This window comes from Tinamus guttatus, unplaced genomic scaffold (assembly GCF_059628265.1).
Source record: "Tinamus guttatus ecotype Peru unplaced genomic scaffold, ASM5962826v1 Tinamus_guttatus_pri_ptg000451l, whole genome shotgun sequence".
Classification (NCBI taxonomy): domain Eukaryota; kingdom Metazoa; phylum Chordata; class Aves; order Tinamiformes; family Tinamidae; genus Tinamus; species Tinamus guttatus.
Genome location: NW_028288985.1, coordinates 214,065 through 241,665, shown reverse-complemented (window position 1 = coordinate 241,665; position 27,601 = coordinate 214,065). Strand labels below are relative to the sequence as shown.

The 27,601-nt window shown below is 39.4% G+C and overlaps 1 protein-coding gene across 2 annotated transcripts in view; it reads right to left on the bottom strand.

The window, feature by feature from the left end:
* Positions 1 to 26,214, bottom strand: part of CACNA1D (calcium voltage-gated channel subunit alpha1 D) — a 156,205-nt gene extending 129,991 nt beyond the window's left edge. For both annotated transcript variants that reach the window (XM_088532046.1, XM_088532047.1), the window contains exons 1-3: positions 25,902 to 26,214; positions 23,441 to 23,759; positions 20,753 to 20,858 (exon numbers count right to left, since the gene is read on the bottom strand). In XM_088532046.1, the coding sequence (XP_088388172.1) occupies positions 20,753 to 20,858; positions 23,441 to 23,759; positions 25,902 to 25,938 (462 nt within the window). In that variant the 5' untranslated portion in view covers positions 25,939 to 26,214. The remainder of the gene's footprint in view (positions 1 to 20,752; positions 20,859 to 23,440; positions 23,760 to 25,901) is intronic.
* Between the last annotated feature and the right edge of the window lie 1,387 nt (positions 26,215 to 27,601).

The window sequence follows — 27,601 nt, the reverse complement described above, 5'->3', positions numbered from 1 at the left end:
AGCTGCTCATCACTGCTTAGTTTGAGAAAAAAAAAAAAAAAGAGCCTTATCATTTAAATTATCTCTCACATTTGACTGAGACATTAAGGTTAGGAATCAGAGCAACATCAGTTCAGCTGACAGCACAACGGATATGGGAATCTCAGTTCAAAAGTACAAAAAACAAGGAAAAACAGAAAAGGTAGAAAAAGGAAGAACAGAGAAATAAGACAAACTCAAGTATATAAACAAACAAACAAGATAAAAGAACAATACCAATGTCAGGGATGACATTTGCTTATTTGTTCATTCAAAGCCTTTTAAATAGAATCTATAACAAGAAATTCAGAAAAGCACATAACAAAATACATCTTCAAGCTACTATCATTTAATCAATGTTTAATGTCTTCTTGAGCCAGATAACAATTCTCTAAATTACACTGTGAGCAGTACCCCAAACAAATACACTCCTTAAACTGTCAAATAAGCCAGATAAATGGTTGCTACATTCAGTTTTGTTAAATAGCTAACAACCATTCCTATTTAATATACTCAAAAGCTAGTGCAGATCACCTGTTTAGGCAACATAAGTTCCTAATAATGTGGCTAACGATTCACCTATCTTGCCTAATTTTCACAGTGAATGGATATGAAGTTGACAAAATTCACTCTCCTAAACTGCACTGCTTATCCAAAGAACTGGGAAATTTAAAGGGAAAGCTGAAGCCAAAAAGAATAAGGAGAAATGAACCAAGGGTGTTGGTTCATAATTACAGACTCCAAGTCACACCAAGTAATTACACCAAGTATTGGTGATTGCTGAGTAACTTTTATATCATTGACACTTCAATTTTTAAAAGGTGATGGACCAACTTTTTACAGCAGCTACCTCTATGCACACAGTCATTTCAGATATACATTCACCAGTGATCCCTCCAGTCATCAGTCAGTCATATAACTAATTTTAGAATAAACACTAAAATATGAAAATATCTGCTTTATAAGCTTCCAGTCATGAGCTTCCCTTTGCTAACTGCTAAACCTTGCATTAAAATGAAGTTTATTATTGCCTTATTTTTCTATATGTTATCAGTCCCTAAAACAGGAAAAAATAGATTATAGTTTCAGTGTATCACTTTTGGTGAATAACTTGCTATAAAGCAACTGATAAAACAACAACACCAAAAAAATCTGTAATGCTACAGTCAATTAAATGTGACTATCAAAAGGGTATAACTTTAGAAAAAAATACCAAAAAAGAGAATCACAAACTAAACATAAGCATCTTGATTTGGCATCATTTAACAGGTTTTAACACTGCAAAACAGACATCTAGCTATGCAGAAATCTGGACCAAAGCTTTGCCATAGAAAATTAAATGTCAAAAATTTTATGATCCAAAGCAAAAAGCTTCTATACTCTCAAGTAATTCATTTTTATATTCACTACATCTTGTAATGGACATGGAACCAATTCCATGCAAAGCATCCACTAAGGTGTTTATATTCCTCCACCACCACCATTTCAACCAAAACTGAATTAATGTAAGGAGTTAGAGTTGTAAGTTCAATGTACAACCTGTTGTTTGCAAGATGCTGATGTGGGATAAGATGACTTGATCACTGCTGAGTAAAATACCAAAAAACTGAAGGCTCATTCCTCCCAAGGTACTTGGCAGACTTATAACAGATAACATTAATGCTAATGAGACACACAACATCTTTTACATTCTCATGAAAGGATAGACAACAAAGCAGGATTTTTTTCTCAGCATGAAAGAGCTTTCTCTTTAATGATTTTTGAAGTATTTATCAGCAATGAAAGCAACACATTGCACTCCTCTCCCAGCTATCTGAAGATAAAAATTTAAGTTACGGCTAACAAACTGTATGAAAAGGTTCTTCTCACAAAACAGACAACTTCTACAGTTAACCTTCAACACAAAATAAGTCTTTTATTTTTCAAAAATGGGAAGCTGTACTACATAAAATTTATGGTAACACCTTTGCCTCTGATCTGTATTTTGGAGGAAAACAAAATACAAAAATATGGACTACAAAGATAGAAGTACTATAAAATATACTAATTTATAAAGACTGGAAAAGATTCATGCCTTCCATCATGTGTTTTCCCTTTCTCTAGTAACTTCATAACTTCTGGAAGACATGACAGAGATCATACTGCATCCTGCTGCACAGCACACGTAGCTTTACAATAAAATTGTTTATTGTAGTCAGGAATTAAATAATCATTTCGTATGGTCAGTACCAGCATAGCAGGGCAACATCCATATTTTCTTTAGGTACCACTCAGTGCCTGAGCCTCTTTGTCTTATCTCTGTACCATGGACCCAGCAGGTAGTGTGTCCAAGGCACAACAGATGCGTAGCCTTTTCCCAGGAATCTCTTTTCCTGTCCTGTTCCCAGGATATAGCTAGTCTAGAAGACTGGGGTCACAGTGAACAGATGGTCTCATGTGCCCTACAGCCAAATCAACTTGGACATCTTTCCTAGATGGATGCTAACCCTGGGTGCTGAGGCTGCTGTAATCTGTAGGCATTCTGCGTGCACCCTTCCCAACAGTGGCATGCCAGTGCGGAGCAAGCAGTGTCTGAAGGGCAGTAATGGGGTTACACCAAAAAGGGCAAATTAGTTGAGGGGTTCCTGGTCTTACCTCCTAAAAGATGCAGATTTAGAGACACACACACACAAGGCTTGACACAACTGAAATTAATAATCAGTCAGATTCCTCACTGGTTCTGCTGGCCTTAGACAAGCAATGCGGCGGCTTGAGAGCTTTGCGCTCAGATGGCTCCTTATTTAGTAATCTGTGCCTCTTAAAGCCAAAGAGTTTCCTTTACAAAGGCATAAAAGCTACTATTATTGGCCCAAAAACATCTCCATGGAAAAAGAAATTCCTGTAACATACGTAACGTTTTTCACTAAAGCAGGAGCTGCTCAGAAGATTTTTGTTTTCAAGTTCATAGAATGATCTTCCAGCTAATTAGAAATATATTCAACAGTCAAGATTGTGGAAAGAAATGGAGGGAAGGAAAGAGGAAAATTCTGTCTACTCTTTCAACAGGTTAATTAATAAATAAATAAATAAACAATGTCAGTGATGAAACCCCAAACTGAAAAAAAAATAGCAAAGAAAAGCATGTGCACAGATTTGTTATTGGTTAGGGGTAAATATATAAGCAAGAAGCTCATACTCAAATTGCCAAAGAGAATGCATTTTTAATCTTTACTTTTTGGAAGGCTTTGAAGTTATCAATTTTAGAGTTTAGAACAGTTCTCTGGAATCATCCATCCCTTGCTTGTTATTCATCCTCTCTATTTCTTTGTTTAGCAACCTACTCCAATAGGATCATAAAGAGAAGAATTTGAGGAGAAATAAATGTTCCTTCATGCTGCCTTGCTTAATCAAGGCAAGGATAGCTGAAGTATGATACTAACAGCTTGAAAGGCTGCAAAAAGAAAAGTCCAAAGAGAATGAAATGTATTAACAGGGCAACACATCTTTTCATGTCTTGGCTAGACATTCATTCATCGAGATCACTGCAGTCTTGAAGACACATAACATTTGGCCTGAAGCTCAGAATAAGGACCCAATAATGAAAGTTGCTCCTCAGAAGACAAGACATTGCCATGATTTCAGTTACAGGACTGCAGAAAAACTGGAACAGGTTCTTAAATCAGGATTGAAATACTGCTATTTGGGCACTTTATGGGATTCTTATTTTTTAGGAAGCAGAGCGAGGTTAAATTTCTTAATGAAATAGAAATGAACAGTTTGGCACAAAGTGCTTCTAACTAAATTCTGTTTCCTACTCCAATTTCTTATTTTCCCCTTAGATACTTACACTGTCTACTTGATTAACTAATTCACCATTCATCAGTTAATGAAGATAGTATAAGGGGCCTGAAAACAACAGAACAGTTCATTTTCTTTTAACATTCTATTGTTAACAATTTCAGTCCAACTGTGTTCTCCTCCCATTTAAGCTGGAAGTTTAGTTCAGTATCTTCTAAAAAACAGAATATGTTATTAGCTTACTGCAAGTGTAACTTGCTTGTGTAAGTTAAGTGTAACTTAACTTGATAATTGGGTAACAGAAAACAGTTAGGAAGAGCAAGAGCACACTGTAATCAGTATTAAAGATAAAATGAGACTTGGAAACAAAGAATGAATTAGTTGCTAAATTGCATTCACCATACTTTTTTTTCAGGGATGAGTGTTTCAATATTCTATTATTGCTACTGGACATCTTCTGTGTGAAGCGATTATGAACAAATTCACAGCGGCATGACACAGAATATGTTTCAATTTACTAACAAGGAAAGTACAATGACATTTCACTAATCTACAATATACTTCTGTGAGAAGTCCTGCAATCATGGCTTATACTACAGTCAGGAACAGTGTTCTGAACCATTGTTATACATGTAACGTATTGTATACATGTATTGTATGTGTATATAAATGCATATAACAAAAGCAGTATCATTAGCAATAATGTGTAGAAACTCAATTTGTATACCTGAAGGTAATTTCAGTAAGCAAAAATCATTACAAGAATATGTACAGTGAAATGATATCTTTAAAATACAAAATTTGTAATAGTGTGATACCTGACAAGAGGCAGAGCTAACATAATCCTAAATGTTTCAGTAAATTGCACACAGATTTTCTATTTATTTATGATATAGAAGAACCAAACACCAAGATGAACTTTTCTAGCTTTCCCTTCTATTACACAGGAAATACTGCTGTGGCACAGAAACTCTGGATGGGTGGAAAGTTGTGGCATGTAAGAAGCAACTCTATCTTAAAATTTGGAAGGAAAAAAACAATCAGGCCACTACTTGCTGTTAGATTCAGTGTCTGACAAAATATTTTGACTAGTTTCAATATTAAGCTTTTAAAAAACAGCACAATACTCTAGTAACCTAGATATTGACTTGATAAATACTGGGTCAGTATCACCCTGATATCACACACTATTCATGACTGCTGCTGAGCGCCCTTTCTTGGGGAATCCAAATGTGATTGCACCATGAATACGCTCTTCTTCCAAGTATCTTTACCAAGAAATAATTCTGTAACAACAACCATGTTCCTACACTAAGGAAAACCTTGCTAAAACACTGAGTTGCTACCAGTATGACCAAGTTCATTTAGGAGCATGTACAGAGAAAAAACATGACACTTCACTTGGCCTACTAATTATAATGCTAAGATAATTGCTAAAAATAACTTTCTGAACCTCTTTAGAAGCAACAAATACTTTCCAAATTCCTATAACAACAGTGTATGCAGACTAGAAATCAATAGCTCAGACCAAACACAATTCTCCATTTTAAGCTGATGTATGTAGAGTATTTTAAAATAAAAGCAAACTGAGTGCTTGATCCTGCCCTTTGGAAGGTCCGTGTCCGTCCAAGCTGAAAAGGTCTCCAATCACTGTGCACAATTAGGACAGCAGAACACACACCAGATGTAGCTCTCTAAACAAACAATTTCTAAGCCTGTCTTCAATTCTCCTTACAATTATTCCAAGCAATGAAGGCCCAGACAAATTGTGTAGTGCACATTTACTGTGCATTATCACATATACTAAAAAAAATCGCTAGCAACTATGAACCAAAATATTTTATATTTTTCACAATTGAAGTGTGGCGTGTTGTAAACACATACTGCATCATGTCCTCCAGTAAATAGCATGTTTATTACTGGCAGCATCTAGTTATTAGTGAAGTCAAGGAAAACCACTCCCTGATTTCAATGCATTTTGAACACAGTATTGAAACTATCAAAATAACACAACATAACAATATGATGCAAAGAACAACTCTATTAATAAAACTCTATAACAAAATCCAACCGTTCTGATAGAGTAAAAATATGTGTGTAACATCTGGCCAGTCTGCAAATTGGGGAATGACTTCTCTCTCTCTCTCTCCCCCCGCCCCCCGCCTTTTTTTTTTTTTTTTAAATATCATAGTTACTAACAGAGCAGATTCCATCATACAAATTGATCAAGATTAAATCCACTCCGATTTTTCCTGCAACTTCAATGTAGCATATACTTGTCTACAGGTTTGAAAGGCAACCAAAATGCTGAATCTTTTGGAGAGCACAGCCTCTAATATTTTGCATTAAAGCAATAACTCTTCATTGGTCCACAGCAGTAGCTGCAGATTTCTCAGCTTGTAGCCACAGACCTATAGGAGTCTATGGCCTCTACGTAAAGGATCAATAAATTATAACTAACCAAAACAAATTGAGTAGATTTGCATTCTCTATACAGAGCTCCAGATTACCACTGAAAAAATCTGTAGAGTCTGGAAAGTCAAAAAAGCTAAAAATTGTTGCAGAGGAGACATTATCAGTAATTACTATGTTAGTATACATTTATATTAAGTATCAGGCACTGCATAGCAATCTAACAAGCATAAATACACATACATGTGAAAAAAATGACATCGGATAGACTTAACTCTGTATGTTTAAAATACTACTATACACTGTTGTCCACTATGCTGCTCTGCAGCTCATGTTGACACTCGCACCACAGAATCACAGAATCCTTAAGGTTGGAAGGGACCTCTAGAGGTCATCTAGTCCAATCCCCTGCACACGCAGGGTCACCTAGAGCACGTGGCACAGGACTGCGTCCAAGCGGGTTTGGAAGATCTCCGGAGAAGGAGACTCCACAACCTCTCTGGGCAGCCTGTTCCCGTGCTCAAAACAGGAAACAGCCTTTATTTCAACCACTACAATTCCTAATCCAGAATTTTAGCTTGGCAATTGATGATATTTTTTCTGGTTTCAAATGGACAATTCAAATCTAAAGTCAAAGTCAAAACATCTGTGAGATTTAGCTGAATCTCCTGAAGTCCATAACGACTCCCCCGACTTTTCAGCACTTCACCAGCATTACTTCCCCCAAAGCACGGGGAGGAAGCAAACATCCCCCCATCTCATCTTCTGCAGTTCATGGGACAGCACCTCTCACCCAAGCACTGGGGGATTAAGTCAACATGCCAGGCTCTGAACTGCAGCAATGAGGACTCTGTCTCTCTGTCATTCCCACAGTCAGGACAACAAATTCAGGCAGAGAAATTGGTCGGGTAGCTAAGGGTAATAACCTTTCAGCCACTGCATATAAAAAAGTGTGAGCTGCAGCACCTCTAGCAGTTTCCTTCCATGCAATTCCATAAGGACTCTACCCATTTGCAGAGATGTGTAGCCCAGTCTTTTCTCCATACACTTTTCAGCAGGACCTTACTGATCCTGCAATCCATCACACCTTTTATCTCTATAAGAAAATGAGTTGTTGCTTTTGATACAGTAAACCCTGCAGTAGGCTCTTTATGGATTGATTTTCATGCATCTTCTCAACTACCTTTTTCTTTTTGTCATAACTTGTCACTAGAAATCAATGGAAATGCTTAATTTGAAGGTGATTGCACCCACTTTGCTAGAGGGTAGCACTGAGACATGCTCAGCAAGCAGCTCAGGCCCCTGGAGGTAGTTACTACTTTCACATGACAGGAGTTATTTGTTGATCCTTACCTACTTTCCAGCATATTACAATATTCCATCATATTGCACACTGTGCAGAACAGCACAGAGTTGACTTACTGGAAAGGAAACTGTAGTCGTCTAGAAGTATGTCACATGCTGTGCTTTATCAATAACGATATTTTAGAAATTCAGAAGCAGACTACTCAATTCAGCTTACTGAGAGGCCGTAATCAAAATGAGGGAAGTGCGCTCGAGTTTACTTTACACAAGACAAGCAGTGCATGCATTTTCCAAGGCCTGGGAAGGGTGTCAGTGCACTGTAGAAGCCCTGAGTGCTTCTCCTGTGCTTTTCCAGGGAGTGTGCAGAAGAGAGGAATATTAAGCAGCACAGGAGCTTATGCAGCAGTGCCAGAGATAAGTCAGTCTGGGACTTCAAAGGAAGGACAAGCACCCTGTGAGTCCAGATCCAGATCAAATCCCTTTATCTAACCCTGCTTAGAGGTTGAAGTGGATGAATACGGAAGATGGAAGGAAAGAGTTAACCAGATGAAACAAAGTACTCACAATATCCGTAGTGCTACAAAATGACAGAGTATAAACTTCTTTTCCTAATTTGAAAAATGTTCAGAGGTTGAATTATGAAGTTCATTATTTAGAAAGCCAAGTTCAATTTACAATGTCCACACCTTAGGCTTGAATTGAAAAAGTACAATCTCTTGAGACTCTATAACCTACTCAATTTTTTAAGTACTATAGCATTTAATTAATTACAACCTTTTCATTTTTAGAAAAGCAATTCCACCACAAACTAAAAAAAAAAAAAGAATATACTATTCACAATTGGCATAAAGCAAGTAAGAGTGAGAAAGAGTCTGTCGTGTTTTAAGTCCTTGCTAAAATTCACAGCTTTGAAGACTCTCTCCTGAAATGCCCCTCCATTGTGTGAGCACAGTAAACTCATGGACTTTTTACTCACGGTTACTCCTCTCAAGCTTAAGAGGAGAAAGGAAAGGAAAATTTGGATTCTTATATCCTAAGATTTTCCTCCAAAATGCCTTTTCTCCACATGCTAAAAAAGGGCCATCCATAGAAACAGTGCCGAGGTGGCATGCGCCCTGTGTTGCGGTGCCTGGCACACGGCACGCTGCTCGCTAACGCAGGAAACGCCTCCTCAGGACAAATGGGAACCTACATATCTGCCCCTTCACCTATGCATTTTAGTTTCCTGGGCACTGCTGATCTCTCTAATAACTCAGCAGAGAGAAATATCAGCACAGCGCTCCAATTAGGCAGAGTATTAATACATAGACTGGTTATAGTGAGACATTCAAGACTGCTAAGTTTTGTGATATCTGATGTTTCTGATATCTCACTAATCCATATCCAGCTTATGAGTGTTAACTCACAGAGGAACAGATGAGCGCTCTTTACTTGTCCAGAAAAAAAAAAAAAAAAGGCATTATTACAGTGGAAACATCAGTTTGGAGCCTCCACTCCCAGCTTTCTCCTCATGATACACTGGTGAGCGGGTGTCACAGCAGATCCAAGGCTGCAATAGCATTTACAATCCTTCCTCAGGATGGAAAAGCGAAATAAGAAAACAAGTAGGTGGCAAAGAATATAAGTACCTGAACTGATCTGCTCCAGCTTTGTTTGGTAAGGTTTCATTTTATGATTATTGTGTAGTTATAGAACAGACAATAAATATCAAGCAAAACTTCAAAATATCAAACTAGAAAAGCATCAAAAATCAAATATAATATTTTTAAGTATGCTATAAAATGTCTATGTTCACTTACATTTTTAATAGCTTTACTCCTTTAAATAAAGTGGTTTTGGTTTTAGGCTCCCTTTTTCGCCCACATTCAGCAATAGTAGCTTACGTGCTTATAGAAAAGCTTGATGATCTGTTCTCATAACTAAGATACATTTGTTTAAAGGCAAGAGAGAACACAAATCTAATGTGTTTATGACCCAGGCTATTTAACCCTTCTTCACTGAACACCCACTAATGTCGAGGCCTCAAAACCATCTGTAAATCTTGACCTTATTCTCAGTGGAACTGAACAAAGCACATTCAAGACAAAAAGGAAAATAATCTAACATATTCGTATCTTAGTTCAAAGACTGGATTATGATCATTCCAATTATTTAAGCAAGTTATGTCTAACATTAAAAACACTGTCTTTGTGCAGTTGTTGTTTCAAGCTAGCCTTTCCAGTTGTTGTACTCTTTTGACGCATTCTGAAATAGCCTCATTAATAACATATACAACGAGGGATTAGTTAAACACTTGCACTAAGTCCCTCTGTAGACACTAATTCCAGTATTCACAGTGCTGTTTCACTTACTTGGCATTGCTTCAGAAGACAGTTCACCTAAACCATGCTTAATTGATTAGGTAACTTTCCTGAAAGTTCTCATGTTTAAAGAAATATATACATATTCTTTCTACATCTTGTCTTTTGAATTCATTTTCTATTCTGTATTTAATGCCCTACTCTTCTTCATGCTTCTCCTTTACCTCAAAACAATTATCATTACAAGAACGAAAGTTTTAGCCGCATGATTATTTGTTTGGTCCCCAGGCAAAAGTCCTTGCATGATCCCAGAATCTGCCCTGAGTAGCAGACAGGCAGAGATGCACACATAACTATGCAATGCCTCACTCCTATTTTTCCATTGAGTAAAGGTACTTACTAAGGTCTTGTGTCTGAGCATTCATACAGCTATTTAAAACAATTATTTTGTGCTAATATGTATATAATATTTGGATCAATAGGAGCATTGCTGCAAGGGTTTCTAAAAATACCACTGTCATCTGTGTGTCATGTGGTCATGCTGAAAAGGCCTTCTGTGGTACCATTCCCAACCAGCTGGACGGTTCACATGAGCATATTTGTGAGCACTCCGAACATCAGGCTCCTTTCGCTACGTGCGGTTGCTGCTGACAGGGACATTGCCTCTGCTGGCTCATGGACCGATCACCTGCTTGGGGAAGCTGCTGGACACCCCACCAAACACCGAAGGGGGCCTGTGCTACTAACACAGGGAGCAGAAGATCCACACTAACATTTTCAGATACACATGACACACCGTATGGAAGCTTACTGTATCTTCTGAGACATCTAACATTAACTCCCCCAAATTTCCTTTCCCACTGCTGTTTACCTAAATGTCACTGCTTTTGCTGTATCACTATGGGAACGGTGGCTGTTCCTTCTGTTCCTATATCGCCACTACCAATCACTTTTCCTTCACCAAAATTTGCTGCCAAAATATGCTACGTTCTCAACTTTGAAATATAGCCTCTGACAACAAAATCAATGCTGATTTTTGGTGTTCACCAGAAACTCAGCCAAATCATTTCCAGTTAAAAAGAATTTCAGAAACTGTGTTTTGAAAGAACTCAGATTTCTTCACCATATTTATGTTCACGTCTGAATACTTCAGTTTCGAAATTCCTTATTCTTTTGATGTCATTTTAGAGCAGAAAACTAATTTATATATGGGAATCTAAAATAATAAAAGATAAATAGCCTGTCCAAGATAACAAAAATTGGGGGCGAAGCAGATAGCTAAGAACTTGAGGAATGAGCCTTTAACTATCATCCTACCCACTTCCTCTTATGCTTTCTGCTATGGTACCAAATCATTTGTCTCCTTAACCAGAATAATTCATTGTTCCTCTTAGAGGAGATAAGCAGTTCTATGAATACGGAAATTTATGAAGCCTCATCCCTGCAGACTGGCACTGCTGATGGGCTCTGGTGTGACATGTGGGTTCCTGCAGTTGCCTACCTTGGAGGAAAAGATGGAACAGGGATAATTTTTTTCTCCTCCGCCTATTCTCAAAAACATGCAAAAATAACTTATAAATCTTTATTTCTTCTGCATTCGGTTGAAACGAGGAACTCCAGAAATCGCAGGGCACAAAGAGATACATATACACAACCTCTGAATGCAAGGGGGTGGCAGGGGGGTGGAAAACGCTCCTTTTTGATAGGAAACTCTTAAGAGAATGACCTTAGCTACCTCACAGCTTGTGACCTATGTATTTTTCATCCATATTGATTAACACTGTCATTCAGAGCCATACAGTCCTTAGGGAAAACATAGATGTGAGAGGCAGCTGACAGTCTCTTGCTACAGGAGACAGTCTTTAAAATTGTCATCCATCTGAAGATACGTGCTGACAGCCTGGGCATGCTCAGCCCACCTACGTTCACCCGCATTAACTCTGTGAATGCCGAGCGCGCCAAGCTTCGGGGTTCGCGGCAAGGCCTCCCCTTTGTGCTACCGACACAGGCAATAGACGTGTCTAGGCTTGACACAGGCTCACGCCAAGACAGCCTTGACAAGGCAAACACAGGACTGAATCACTGGCCAGTAAGACAACATGGAAGGGCCCTAGTAAAGCTGTGTTTTGGAGAATATCAATTTAATTTAACATTTTTTCATTGCAAGACAAAGCTGTGTAACTAATACTATGACTACTATTCAGTATTCCTTTTTAAATGACTTTTAAGGATCAGGTAGCATAGACCTTAAGAGTCCATCTTTTATATGGGATGAAAAAGTAAACATACTGTCCAAAAGCTTCCCAAAATACGCAGTTTCAATCACATCCCAAGGCATCACAGAAAATTGTTAAGCACCATTCAAATTGGCAGTAAAATGTAGAGAAACTTCCTGTTCTGGACCAAGCCTCAAGAGCTGCGATAGCTGAGGCTCTTCTAAGGGTGACAGAGCAAGCTGTACTGCACTGCTTGGGCAGGCCAGACATAGGGGCTCCTCGTCTGAAAATATTCATCTTGGCTCTAGCAGTCATGCAGAGCAAACTGCAGTGTGCATCACAGAACGCTACATCTTTTAGCTAGGGTTCAGTTAAACACTGTATTTTATTATTAAGTTTCTTTTATTTAGTTTAAGTTAGTAGTGGCAAGATATTTCAAGAGCTGTCTGTTTTTAACAGGAAATGCATAAGGTCTATATAATTTGGTAGGTTATTTTCTTCCTGACTTTTCCTTTCCTTCTAACAAGAAACAATTTACTGAGAAATAAAGTCTACTTGAATTTGGAACTATTAGGGAATGAAAATATTATATATTTAAAATATAAAATAACTAACTGATTTTATGCCACCCATCATCTGCATGTGTTTTAAAAATATGTAAGTAATACTACCACAATAAATTCATCAGAGTGAAAACAGCACTAACAAGATGTCCAATAAACATAATACGGTTTTGGGGCATTCGCTATTCAGTCCTGTGGAAAGACTGTATTTTTCTGATTAGCCGAGTGGCAGAAGATGCCATCTTCCTGGAGGCTGCCGCAGCACTGGAGAGCAGCTCTAGTCTCTGTGAACCAATCCTTTCAGCAACTGAGCCAGAAAAATACAATTAATAAACTACTGAACCTTATTAATACAGATCCCTTATGTTTATGTTGTTACATTCAGATGATCTTTCCTGCCTCTACGCCCTACAAGTGTTACTGACCCTATATGCTCCTTTGTGCCATTGCTGCTGCTGCAAAACTTCAGTGAAACCAAATATGATAGTTCACTATATTTAAGCTGTTAGGTAAGATAAAATATAACATGCCACTTTTTTTAGTCAAGAAGTTATAGCTAGGAAATGATTGGCCAAATTAATCTTTGGGCTTAACTACTATCCCAAATTAAAACATACCAAATGTTAGTTTGTTAGAAAACATGCAATAAAAACATACTTCTAAAAAGATCCAATTCTGGTCTTTTGCACTGGTGCCAGCCTTTCTGCTGTGGTGATCGACCCCAGTAACAACTTGTATCATATGATTTATCCACTTACAAATTTAAGGATTTGGATCTTTGATAATGTCCCCTTCTTAAAGTTTTCCAACTTCAACGCAGTTCGTCATCCAAATGAAAAGTAACCACCATGAAAACAGCCATGTCATAGCGACACAGGAATCAAACTCTACCCAAAATTTAGCTATCCTGTTTTGTTGCCTTAGCAGAATATCTTTAATATTAAAAAATGAAAGAAAAAAAATCTTGGTTAATAACTATGAAAATAAATCAGTCTGCTCAATCCACTTATCACTGAATTTTTATATTTCTATTAATCACTACAGGACTATTTTGAATATTACTTACCAACACTGAATAGAAAAATAATGTATCCTGGCCAGCTGTATTGATTTTTTTACTGAAAAAAAGTTCTTGTCATAGCTAAATTGTGAGCATAGATCTCATGTCTTTATTTAGGCTTTTATTTGAAATACTGAAAATAAATTCCAAGATTTGAGAAGAATCTGCAATATTACAATAGGATTGTTTAATGAAAGAATTGTTCAAGAATGGAAATCTAAAAGCCCTTTTTCTTCATCATAGAAGTAGAAAAACAGAAACAACAATAATTACACTACTAATTATTACCGCTACCAAGTGAATTTTATGGGAGTTGGGACCAACGGAGGATATTTGAGTTATAATTCATTGAATAAGGTTTGTATTGCAGAAGATTATGCAACCACCAAAAGGGACTAATACCTAAAAGTCAAACCATCCTAATTAACACTCTCTCACTTGCATTAAATAGTCATTTAACCTTTTTTTCTTCAGGTCCCTGTCCTTCCAGATGACCCAGCAAGAGAGAAATGTTTTGGAGCTTGGTATTAGGATAAACACATTAGAACTATTCCAAAATGAACAGTGAACCAAGTCACACATTCAATAAACCATCACTGAAAACAGTTTCATTAAAACTTACCAGATTAGAAAATATGTTTTAGTTGATGTCAGCAGCTGCATAATGAGCGCTTTGAAGTAACCAGAAACTGTCTTTTCAAAAACACAGAACTGTTTTGTTTCTGCTCAAATGAATTAAGTGAACAGGCCCTTGATCAACATCTTCAAAAGTCATGGATTCCAACTCTAAGATTTCAAGAGACAGTACTTTCACATACAGACAGAAATGAAAAACAGTTTTCGGTATATAATATGCTTCTTGAGAGAAATAAGTTTTAAAAGATAAGCCCACTCAAAATAACCTGGTGTTTCTAAAGGGTTTTATAAAGCAATTTCTACCAATGTTTTTGGCAATCTAATTTTCGCATAGAAGAAATAAATGACCATGTATAAGAATTTTTTATTTTATTTGTACATTTGCAGAGCAAACTCTTTTTTTTTTTTCAAAGCATAGGGACCATCCTCAAGGAATAAAATCTGTGGATTAATGTTTTGTCAAATTTTCATATATTAGTATTGCAGTAAAATTGTAATTCACATTGTTTACCCTTATTCGGTAAACTGGTTTTATAAACTAGGGTTGTTGATATTTTTCATAGTATTTAAGCTTGTACTCTGACTTTTACAAGAGTTCGTATGAAAAGTACAGAGTTCTCCCACTCATCTTGAATGTTCACTTTTAAACTTGAACGACAACAATTTGAACGTCAACATCTAACTACTTTCCCACCAACAATTCAGCTGGTAGGTTAACTAATGAGACTATTTGGAACATTCGGAAGAACACCAATTTATTTTCACTTGGACAAGCCTATACTTTAAAGTATTCTTGTCATACCTTTTCCATCTGGGAGAGTATAGAGGTAAAAATAAAAAGCAAATAACCTGCAACTCAAACTAAAGGAAAAAAAAAAAAAAAAAGGAAAGAAATACAGTGTACACTATCTTTTGGGAAAATGATTTTAGACTAAATAGAGAACTCTTTTTATGGTATCTGCTGTATCTCCCTAGGCAGTTTGCCAATACAGCACCAACAGCAAATCTTTTTAAGAAGAAACAAGCACTTAGTAGGAATTCCTCACAGGAGCAAGCTTGCAACTTTAACAGGGAAAAACATTTCCTTCCAAATGAAAACAATTAAGAACATCTTTGTGTGGAGTCTTCTGCTTTGGACAGATATCTACAGCAGAAAAGAGAGGAACCGGGGTGGGGGGGGGGGTAGAGAGAGAGAGAGAGAGAAATGGCGGGAGGAGGAAAGTATTTTTGCAGTGCCATTATCTAAACGCACACAAGCAAGTTGAGGACCTTCTCTTCAATTCCTTGCTCTCAGAACAGTCTTTTTTATCTGTGCTAAAGAAACTAAATCCTAATGAAAATAACACTTCATTCCCTAGGAGCAGATTTGGCCTAGGCTATAATTCAGATGAATTTGAGGACTAGTGCATGTTGTTCCAAAACATCTACAAACACAACTGACGCTCTGACCAGCTGAAAATTGCCTGGCATCTTGGTCATATCTTTCCTCCATAAATGCCTCTTTTCTAAAAGCAGAAAATGAAATAGAATTTTCATTCACCTCTAGAGATAGAGTTGACACATAACAAATCTTTTCACCAAGAAAAATTGAGAACCACCTGTTTTATGCTACTAGCACAGTGCAGAGTAGACATAGTATGCTTAAAAACTGCAGGCAGTACCAAATGGGTGTAAAATGCTACCAACACAGTCTTCTTTTACTTTACAGAGGTGTGCACTACAACAGAAAAGGAAAAGTAGGTTTATCTGATATTGCAAGCTTCTAAAAACCATGATCTGCACTCATAAAAGCAATCCATAATATTACGGGCAACTTTGGCCCTGTAGGAATATAAAATGGAATATGAAGATAGGCCTGAGTTCAGCATTATAATATTTTTTAATAATCCCCTTGCAGAAATGTCATCTATGAAGGAATTCTTGCAGCTGTGCAAAGGTTACTTGCTGATGCATACTGTCTCAGCTCATAACCATCAAACTGCCTTACTGTTAATTTTTAGAGAAAAAAAAAAAGAAGTCAGGCTGCTCCAGTAGTTAAACAGTTACTTCATGTTTTTTCATGAGAAAAAAAGATGACATGGTAATCTAAGGAAAAAACAGCAGAAACCAAAAATGAAAAAAACTATCCCTCAGAAAATTTACGTACGCACATAGACACAAAACTTGATGAGAGAATTCAAAGTCTGCTCATTTTTTAAGCTTGCATGTGAAAGGACAGATCCTATCCTTTGATTTTTCAAAAGTAAACTACTGACATTCGCTCAGGCCCTTCTGACTAGTCATATACAGAGATATAAATACTTTTTACTGACTTGAATCAATAGGCAACATAAAATTCATGTTGTACATCAATTACAATTAGACGCAATATTTTAAGGGTTTTTTTTTCCTAGATTAAATTTACTGACATTTTCCCCCATCAAAGAATTAATATATTCCCATTACTACCAGCAGTTAAGCAGTTGCCTAAATAAACCAAACAGAATACTCATGTTTTTCCACATGTAGTGAAATAGAGGGCAAATTATCTTCCATCTTTCCTCTAAGTTCCCTTAGGTGACTCATGCCACCTATTACAGACACCAGGAGAGAGTCCTAACTAAGATCCAGAAAATACAAAAATATCTGAACCATGATGATAAGTATTATTTATACTGAAGCATGTTCCAAGTGAGGGGTGAGACATCCAAGATCCCTAAACTGAAGAAGTAAACGCAGCAAAAACAAAACACGCACACATATATACACACACACATTTCCTAAAATATAATCACAGAACCAATTCAATAAGTGACTTAAACTTATTTATTAAATGGTATAACAATTAATAATAGTATGCACCAACATTTTCAGATATTTAATTAAGGCTCTATATAGAGAACTTCAATGACAAGGTGCAATGTAAAAAAACAAAACCTTTCCAGCAGGTGTATTAGTCATGTGGCCTTTGGACTGAATGAGTCATGGGACTGCTAATGGGATAAGGATAGGAAGCCTGACACTTCCAGGTCACAAGTTCAACTGGATCTTCTCAGAGCCTTCTCCTGCCATGCCCTAGATTGCAGACCAAATTAACAGTCCTGGGACAGCCCTGGACTTGGCTATTGTTAAAGGCCACTGAAAGATCCACATAAATCTACTAAAAACAATGAAGGAATACAAACAGGACCTTTCTGTAACCGTGTCCTCCGCTATGGCTCTCCCAGTCCCAACTGGCTGGGAAAAGAGGTCGGAAGAACAGAAGGCAGCCAGGTCATTGCACAGCAGGCAATGTGTACACCACCTTGTAACTAGCTCTGTAAGTACAGCACATTTTTCTAATGCAGAATTCCACTCTTGGGGAGAGTCCCCCACTGATAACTCAGAAACAAGGCTGAAGAACCCTGGTATCTGGAGCATAGGGTCATTACTGAGGTCAAGCTCTTTATGCAGATGACTCCGCATTTGCCAGCTCACTGTAATTCATTCAAGTCTCCAGAAACACACAGGCTTTCACCCTCTCCTCAAGTAGAGCCCCACCAGTGAGAGCCTTTGTGGTCTAGCTATAGGAGATGCAACGCACACAAAGCACACACCAGTCAAACTTCAAGAGGTCAGTTTTCATGGAATCAGAGATGGCTTCTAACTGCTTATTTATTTATTTTTAAAAAGAATAAGCAAAAGAGTCTTGCTCATGGCAAGTGTTGTGCAAATATGCCTGTACATTGTAAGAGTCCAGCACTAGTCAGAGAAGTGCATAAAAGACAGAACATGCCACAGTACAACAGGATAATACAAGAGAAGAAATTGAGGTGGGAGAGTGAGATGGAGTAAAGCATGCTGCAGAAGAGGATGAACGGAGGAGTAAACACAGAGGGAAGCCAGAGGGCAGAGCCAAAAAATAACAAGGAAAGAAAGAAATGAGTGGGAAGTTAAAGACGACAAAAGACATGAAGAGAAATAACGTAACACAGATGGGGGGAGGAAAAAAAAAAAAAAAAAAAAAAGACAGAAACAGAAAGAAGATATATACAGGAAACCCATCCTGCCAGAAACTGTGTTTCATCAAGCCTAGACAGGAGACACTGCAGAAGTAGAGCTGAATCAAGCACAGGAAACTTTAGATACCTGGAACTTCTGAAAGGCAGGAAAAAGACTACTCAAATATCTGAAGGCACATTTAATTCAAAATTAATCTCAAAATATACAGTCCAGTTCTCCTGCTACAGAGCAGAAGTAACGTCCTTAGAACAACAGCAGTTTCATTACATACTGGCAGAAGAACCAGTTTCCAACCAATTACAAACTGCCTGTTCTCTCTTTTTTTCACTAGCCAGAAAGAACTGGCTAGTTCTTGGCTAGAAGGTGTTCAAAGAGTGCAGCTGCAAACATCAAAGCAAGGGACTGCTATCCTCCCAGACCAGTAAGAGCTGACTCTAGTCTGCTGAATTTAGAGTGATACGAAGCAATCTTATCTTGTTTCCTTAAAAGCTATCATAAATATCTCAGAGTGCACTGCTGGCCACACTGCAAAATTCTCAATAATCACACCCTGTAACTCAGCAAAATGAGTGATCAACATAGAAAACAAACAGCTTTCCCAGCCTTACGCTTTATCTGTATTGTCGCTTTTCTGAAAGCGGGCTACTGTTCCAACAACAATGGCGCAGAGCCTTCACACAGATATCTACGATATGCTAAGCCAAAACAGACTCAGATCCAGGAATAACAGATACCCAAGATATGGCCTACTTTCAAAAGTGCATTAATATGCAAAAATACGATTTTTAACTTAAGATAGATAAATCTGTTTCTTAATGCCCACCATTTGGGGTTAATTTATCATAAAACTTACTTTACTACTACTACAGCAGTCTATAATTCACTGCTGATTATACAAACCAGCAATATGTTCTCAATGTTGAAACGCTCAGGAAAAAGAACAGGGTTCCCTGACAGCTCAGCCAGTAGTTAAGTGATATTTGGACTAGACTTCACTAAGTCATAGGCAAAACCACTCTGAACTTGTATCTTAGGTTTCTCTTACATGTCTTAAACATCATCATACAGAAGCTGCCTTCTAACAGCCCACCACAAAGAACACCACCTATTCTGCCCACCAGAACAGCTTTGGTAGTTCTGCATGATGAGGAAGGGAGAGCACAAGAGGTAGAATATTCCTGCACTCCTCTCCACAGTCCACAAAGCGCTAAATGAGAACAGTGCTGCAATCCATACCCAGTGGATGCCTGTGCCCAGAGAAGAACGGCTAAAGAAAAGGCTGTGAGGTTGAGGGAAAGAGAGAGGGTGCCATCTCTCACTTCTCTCAGCTTTTTAATTGGTTTTAGCACCAGAATAGCAGGGTACTGTCCCCTGTAAAGATCAGCCTGGTAATGTAAGGCTAGCGGAAGATAAGCGTGTCAACAAGCAGGGCACTAAAACTCTACCAAACTTTCTTTGAACAATTTAATCCTTGAGTAATACTATGATTATTTTTGATACTGTTGTTCAGACCAGTAACAAAACTCTGAGCATTATTCAACAGAAGCAGAGCTTCAGCAATAAGAGAAGCCAGTTATCACTCTCCTAAACTATTAGATTAGGCACACAAAATGTTTACGCATATCACCCATCTTACTTAGCCTGTCTCAGTACCTGCAAGTATGCTGTAAAGATTAACTCTGTTCTTCGCACAAACTGAATTAATCAAAATTTTATTCATTATAAACAAGATGCAGATTCAAATCAGTGAGAGAATTTAAAAGGGCAAGTTATAAACTTTATGGCATTCAAGACACTTTCTACTGAAAATGGATAATAATCTCTTACTAAAAAAAGGATCATTTATTTTTGCTTAGACTGCTCTGGCCACATTAGTTTAAAAATAAAACACATACAAAAAAGATGCGCATTTCTAAATGCTAACAGCTTGTAAAATTAGGTCAGAAATATCAGACTTTGGCCTAACAAATCTAATGCTAAAAACATTTCTTTCAAAATGATTAGCCTCTGACATAAATAACTGTTTTACCCTTTTCATATAATGCTTTATGAAATTAGTTATTAGCGGATCTTGTCATAGACTGACAGTTATGGAGATTTGTGTCCCGAATTTCTCAGAGGAGAGAAGGAGGGAGGAAAAAAAAAAAGCAAGAAAAAACTGTCGGTTGGCTAGAGGCTAGACAGCTGCATAACTTGTTCTTCACAGTGTTCACACTGACCTGGATTATTCTGCCTTTTGCTAGCATTTTTTGTCCATAATTGTTTAATCTTGATAAATACATGACACAAAGAAGTACATATTAAAATCGAAAAAGCAAGGCAATGGCATTCTCTAAACATATTTTATCTCAAATCACTATATAAGTTTTTATTAAAATTATTATCCATACCCCTATGTTTTCAAACACTGGCAGCTTATAACTTGGCCATCAATAGCAAACATATACAGAGAATTAAAATAATAATAATAATAAAAGTACTTACCAAATTATGATTAGTTGAATTAGAATCATCTTCTGGGAATGGGATGTAAACAGCTAAGGCCACACAATTGGCAAAAATAGACAGTAGTATAAATATGTCAAATGGTCTGGATAATCCTGTTAAGGAATTCATCAGTTTTAAATATCTACAAACTTTCAGTTCTGTTCTCTTTTCACTTTCAACATCTATAAAACAATCCTTGCTTTTAAAGGCATTATTTCACTGACACCTGTGACAAACACTCCTGCATCACCCTTAGTTATATCACTACATCATATTATTTTCTACCATAATGACTTTTTCCATGACTTATGTTTCTTTCAGAAAGCAGGAAAGCAATACCCTTGCTGCCTCAGAACACTCTATATTAAATTCTAGAGACAAATTTAGTGAGACTGTCTTAACTCAGTATGCAGGTCATTATGGTGTGTAAAGAATACTTATGGAGCTCTTCTGTCCTCAGATATTCATCTATGTCTCATTAATGTTAATGGCAATTATATGCTTGTTCAAAGGAGAAAAACAGTTTCAGATCTCATTCATACAGGAAAGATTCCCAACAAAGCACAAGAACCATTCTCTTCTGTGACTGTTGTAGAGGGGCATAATGCACAGAGGAGAGTTCTGAGCCTCTCTTCCTATCTTTGACTGCTGGACTCCTGAACAACTTCATCTTGGGCAGAACAGATAAAAGCTGTCTTGTAAAAACTGTGGAATATAAGAGCCAGTAATTACTGGCTCTTCAGCCATACAGATTGAGATCTAGATAGCAGCGGTTTAAACCAGGAGATAAGTTTCATCTTCCCCAGAGGAAAAAAAAAAAAAAAAAAGCTCTTAAAATTAACATGCATAAAGTTCACCTTCAGTTTATCATTAAATGCAATTAACACTTCCTCCAAAATATTTCATTATTTTCTGTAAGAACAAATATAAGGATACTTGGATGGAACTATTTGTCGTAATTTTGGGTAGGAAGAACTAGTCTTAGATATTATTTTTTGACATTTTTCTCCTCAGTTTAAGCTACAGCTTTCACATATATCCATAACAGCTACACAGAAGAGTAAGGGGACTACATAAAAATTCCATTCCCTCAGAAGCAGTGCTGACAGTTTAAAATATTTTTGTGAAGGAACTACACTAATATGTCCCTTAAAGCCCTTTAAACCCTGTTTGTTTTGCCGCCAATGCTGAGCTTGTGTTTGTAAGGCTAATCATCATTAGTTGCTCTGTCGTATATAAGACAGAGATAAAAAATACATCTAAAACTGTAGCATCCTCCTGAGAAATGAGCAAATAATAAGAGATTGGCAAGTTTGTTTTATGACATAGTGCTACTGCGACAAATTTTGCCCAGAGTTATTCCATTTTAAATCCACAGTAATTTCATCTTACTGACCTTAGCCAAGGAGAGGCCAATTTACTGAAATTAGTTGGACTTATACCAGTTTAAATGAGAACAAGATCTGTTTCACTACCTTAAATTTGTAATTGAATTATGTTCAGAGAATTGAAAAAACAAGTCTTGTAAAAGAGTAACACTTCCTACTGCCAGATTGGGTGTTCCGTTTAAAGTAACAGAATCAGTTTTACCTTCAGTAATCTCCTGTCTTGACCAGTTGCTTCCTGGCAAAGGTACGTCACCAAGACTAATAGTCAAACTGTTTTTTTCCTCTTCCCTCAACAAAGCTGTATACTTCATTTACTTTCTTTTTTTTTGAAAATTAAACAATACAAAAAAAAATCTACATGCTATTAGCTATTCCAAAAGAAAATCAATGTTCTTCCAACCTATAACCACTGAAGCAAAGTAAAAGCAATCTTTCCCCACCATATTAAGTCATGATAAATACATGCCAGTGTAACTGATCTTCAATCTGCAGATGCTCCTGTTCTCAAAATACATTTCACAGTAGATACATGTCATAGAAGTTGAGAAAAGGAATATATTTCAGACACTCACATATTCTTATAGCGAGTCCCTCACGTGCTCACATGACTCAAAATTTCTGCTACTTCTAGCATTGGCAAATATCACTTTTGAAAGATTTCTAGGCCAGTTTTACCTGGCTTAATGGTAGTACACCAGATTGTCATATGGAAGATAGAGGTTTGACATCTTAAATCATTAGGAACTCTCTCCCATCCATTCAATCATGTGTGAAAGGGCAATTAATGCAATACAGAGATTTGCTAAATTTGCTAGAATAGTATATCGTAGAGGAAGTTATAAGAAGGGAAGTAAAAAAATCCAGAGGAAGAAAAAAAACAAAAAAGGAAAATGCATTTGTGAGATGGATGTATCAGACTGAGAAAGCAAAATGACTATTTTATAACTGTAAAATAAGTGAAAAGATAATTTTTTTTAAAGACATACCTAGAATGTTCTCTAGAGATAAGAAAATAAAGTTCTGAATGTGAACTTCTCTTTCCCAAGAAAAAAAGGAACAGTTATGAGCTGTTCTCCCAGTTACTTCAATGAAATCATACACTGTGTCATAGTGACACAGACTAAGAAGCTAGGGTCAACAGGATCTTAGGCAAAATTAACTAGCAGCAACATTAATGAGCTACCCATACACATCTAGGCAAACTAATACATGTTTGCTGAAAAGAGACATTAAGCAAATCTTGTTGATACATTCGGAAAACTCAAAGAAATTAAAAATAAAATGCATCAAAGGATACTTCCATTCTACTAGACTAATGCAGGCTCTTCGTATTGGATTGTTGAGGGATAAACAGAAAAGAGCACGGGGTGGCCGACTGTTAGACGTATTACCCTGTTTTTTGCTCTTGGCATATTGCTGGCGTTTTCTTTGGGACAGAGATCCTACAGGCTGGGTTGTGGTAGCACTCATATTTTGGGCAGCCTTTGCTTGTCTAGCAGCATCAATTGCAGCTTGCCAAGACAGAACAGTTTGCTTGGATGGTGCTGAACTGTTTGACTGAATGGTTGGTCCGTCACCAGGGAGAGGAATTCTGGTGCTACTTGCATAGTTCGTCTCTGTAAGGAAAAAATAATAATAATAAAAAAAAAGAAGATAAGAGTACTCAGTTATATTTTTATGATAAATTATGTCATAATATTGTTGATAAAAACATTTTAAGAAAATGCTTGATGGTGTGATGCTTCCACTACAAATACTACATAGCATTGAATATACATGTAATGGCAAAGTAAAATAAGGTTCAGGAATTAGTACTATGAATTTAAGTTTAATCTAAGTCTCAAGACAATCGCCACACAGAAATATCTTACATTTTGGGTCTGCACTTTGGTTCCTAGTTTCCAAAATGGATGTCAATTTCCTTGTCACTGTTTTTAAGTCCAAAAAACATACATCTCCTTACAACTCCTTATAACAACCTCCTTATAACTTTGTTATAGCACCTTAACATTTACTATTTCCTCGTTCCATTTTGGTCAAAAAGAAGTGGTTTAAAGTTCTTGCACATTCTTAATTGAGAATATTCAGCACTGTTTGAAACACTACCAAACCCCAAAATCCTGTAAGTAACTTAAGTCTTGCCCTATTCAAAGGAACACACACAGGTGCCTCCAACAAGTCAAAATTGGATATTGCCTGGTGATAAAGACATTCTTATGGTACCGTTATCTTTCACACTGCAAACTCTCAGAGTGAAACTGGTACAAAGGATTGCTTTTGTTTTTAACAAGGAAAACAAAAACAGAAACAATCTCACTTTCAAAACATTTACTATTTCCGTCAATAGAGATGGCAACACAAAAGACTCAACATCAGCGCCTGGCAAAGAGCCCTTCCGAGCTCCGGAGCACCAGCCGGCTCCTCCGTGCACCTGTGGGAAGCAGAGGCTCCAAAGGAAATTGGAAACTTGAAGATGCCTCGGTGGGGAGCAACTAAATGACGGAGGAACGGCACAGTTACGTGTACGGCGAGTTTCAGAGGGACGATGGAGAGATCGCTGGCGAGGCAGAAGGGGAAAACAAGTGCTCAACAGTCGCTGTTCATGAAAGATGAATGAATAAGAAGTGTCTCCTGCCCCCCGCCCCCGGGCCGAATGACCCCCCATCTCCTGAGAGGGGACATCGGGCGACGCGAGGGCCCCTCGTCCCGCGCCTCAGCGCGAGGGGCCGCGCTAAAATGGCTCCCGGGGCCGGCGGCGCGGGGGGCGCCGGGCCCGGGGCGCCCCCGGTTCGGCCATCGCGGTCCCCGCTGCTGCCAGCGCAGGTGGCAGCGGGCAGAGGGGCCGAGGCAGCCGCGGCAGCGGGCAGGGGAGCGGGAGCATCAACAGCTGCTCCCTCGCCGGGGGCCAGGGAGGGAGGGGGCGCCGCCTCGGGCTGCGGCTGGGTAGAGGGGCAACGCGTGGATTTAACCTTAAAGGGCTTCTTTTTTTTTTTTTTTTTTTCCTCTCCAAAGGAAAGATTATTGCTTTTTTTTTTTTTTTCCCTAGGCAATGGCATAGCCATCCCCCTCTCCCTTTTCTCTCTCCCCCACCGGCTGCCCTTTGGGATGCCATGAAAACGCGGCTCGGCGCAAATAGACCACCAATCTATCACGGTTTTAACATCAATACTCGAAGTGAAGCAAAGCCCGAGTGTCCGCGCTCCCCAGGGGAGCCCCTGCTCTCCGCCAGGCACAGAAACACAAACTTGCTGCTCATTTCGGGAGGGCTCAGGATGCATCAGCAGGGAAAACACACGCGCACGCACCACCATGGGGGCTGCAGCGCTGCCGGAGCCTGTTTGCCAAGGAGATTAACGTGCGGCAGCCTCATGTGTCGCCTCCCGGCAGCGACATTACGGGGAGCGGGCTGAGCGCGTCGGATCCAGCCCCTCCGGCACAGGGAGCCCCCGGGAAGCGGCGTCTCTGCTCAGACCCGCTCCGTGGATCCGAGGGGAGCCATGTCCTCCCCAGCTGATCCCAACCACGAGCGCGGAGGGACGCGCCCAGACCCGTGCTCCTTAGCCTGACCCGTGCCCTTCCTCATCCCCCAGCCCTTTCCCGCGGTGCCTCCCGCAAGGCCAGGCGCTCATCCCAAACCTGCCCCTTCCCTAATCCCCCCCAATCCCTCGTCTCCCAAATCCCTCGCAAATCCTCCCCCGCGCGCCCCTCCCCGCAGCCCCAGGCGCGCTGCTGCCCTTGGTGGGCGCTCGGGCTCCTACCTTCATGGTGCTGCTCCTGCTGCTGGTGCTGATGCATGATTCTCACTTTCTCCGGTGTGTGACAGGAGGGAGGGAAAAAAGGGGCAAAAAAAAGGCCAAAAAAATAGGCAGAGCCGCCCCCCTCCCTGCCCCAAGCCAGGTGCTCGCTGCCCCCTGCGCTCCTCTATCCGATCCCCATGGCAGCGCCTAGCGCCACTCGAGGGGCTGCGGCTGCTGCTGCTCCTCCCGCCGCTGCTTCGCCGCTGCTGCCGCCGCTGCCAAATCCGTCCGAGTTTCGGCCAACATGACACTCACATCCGGGTGACACGGGATCTCTCCATCCCTAGCAACCCGGCTGCCTGCCGCCGCCGCTGCCTGATCCCCGGTGCCGCTGCTGCCCCCGCCGCCGCCGTGGAGTTAACTCCCTCGCTGCTGCCGCTGCTGCTGCCGGGGCCGCCGCCACCTGCTGCTGTTGCGGCCGGCGGGCGAGGGGGGAGCGGAGCCACGCGCTAATCGCCTGGAGCGGCAGCAGCCACAAATAGAAGCGCGGTGGCTGCTTAACCCCTTCGCCGCCGCGTGCGAGCCGCGCGGCGCCCTCTGAGGCACCGCGGCCGTTACGCAGCCGTTACGTTACGCCCCGCGCGCCGCTCCCCCGAGGAGCTCGCGCCGCGCGGCCCTCGCGCTTACAGCGACGCAGCCCCTGAGCCGCCCTCGCACCTTCCCGCCCCCGGCGCCGCCATTTCCCGCCTCCTCCTGCCCTGCCTTCTGCTCCGCGGTTGCGTTCGGACCGTAACCCGTCGCGGGCGCCCCCGGTGCTCCCTGTGTGAGGCGACCGCCCGGCCAAGCGGGGACCTTTCAGGATTTTGTCTAAAATCCCTGCTGGAATAAGTGCGGAAATTTCAGTGTTCCTTCAGATTTTAATTTTGTTTTCGGTGTTGCTGAAATATCCAAGGAATAGCCAATATACAAGTCGTGTGACATGATGTAGAAAAGAAAATAAGGAAATACCTGTCAGGATAGCTAGTACAAGGTCACTCTAAAACCACTCATCTTCCCACCACCGTTAAACGTAGTACATGAAATCAAGTACGATGCAGAGAAATCCTCATTTGAGAGAGGGTTGATGCTTCAAAACCAATATTCATTTTTTTTTCAACTGAGAAAAGACAATTTTCATTTTTTTTCCCCCAAGAATATCTCAGGATATTTTTCTGAACAATCTGTTGCAGAAAGCAGTCTTCTAAACCATTTTGATTTGTCCAAAGTGTGGTTTTGTTGAGAAAACATTTCAGTGAAACTCTTTCCACAAAACCCAGTCCCCTGCCATTTGCTTACGCATGTCTCCATCGTCTCTTTTAGCCGTCCTTCATCCACAATTATCTCCATCTAATTAATAATAAATAAAAACTAAACATCGTAATTAGACAAAGAGCAATAAAGCCTTAATGATGCTGAAATTCTCCGGGGAAATGGTGAAGAATACCCATCTTCCAGGTTTATAAAAAGCTCTCAATTACATCCCTGTTGGTTATTTTTGTAAATTAGAGGATAAAAATCCCTATTGGTAAAACTGGTTGTGAAGTATTAAGAGAGAAGGCTTTTAAAGGAGGAAAATTCCTGTGCCCACGTGTCTTCTTGGTCTTGCTTTGAGCACTTTCTTCTGCATGACCTTCTGGTCGGATTCTCCTGTTGCAGTTCTGAGTCAATCTGCTGCCATGGGG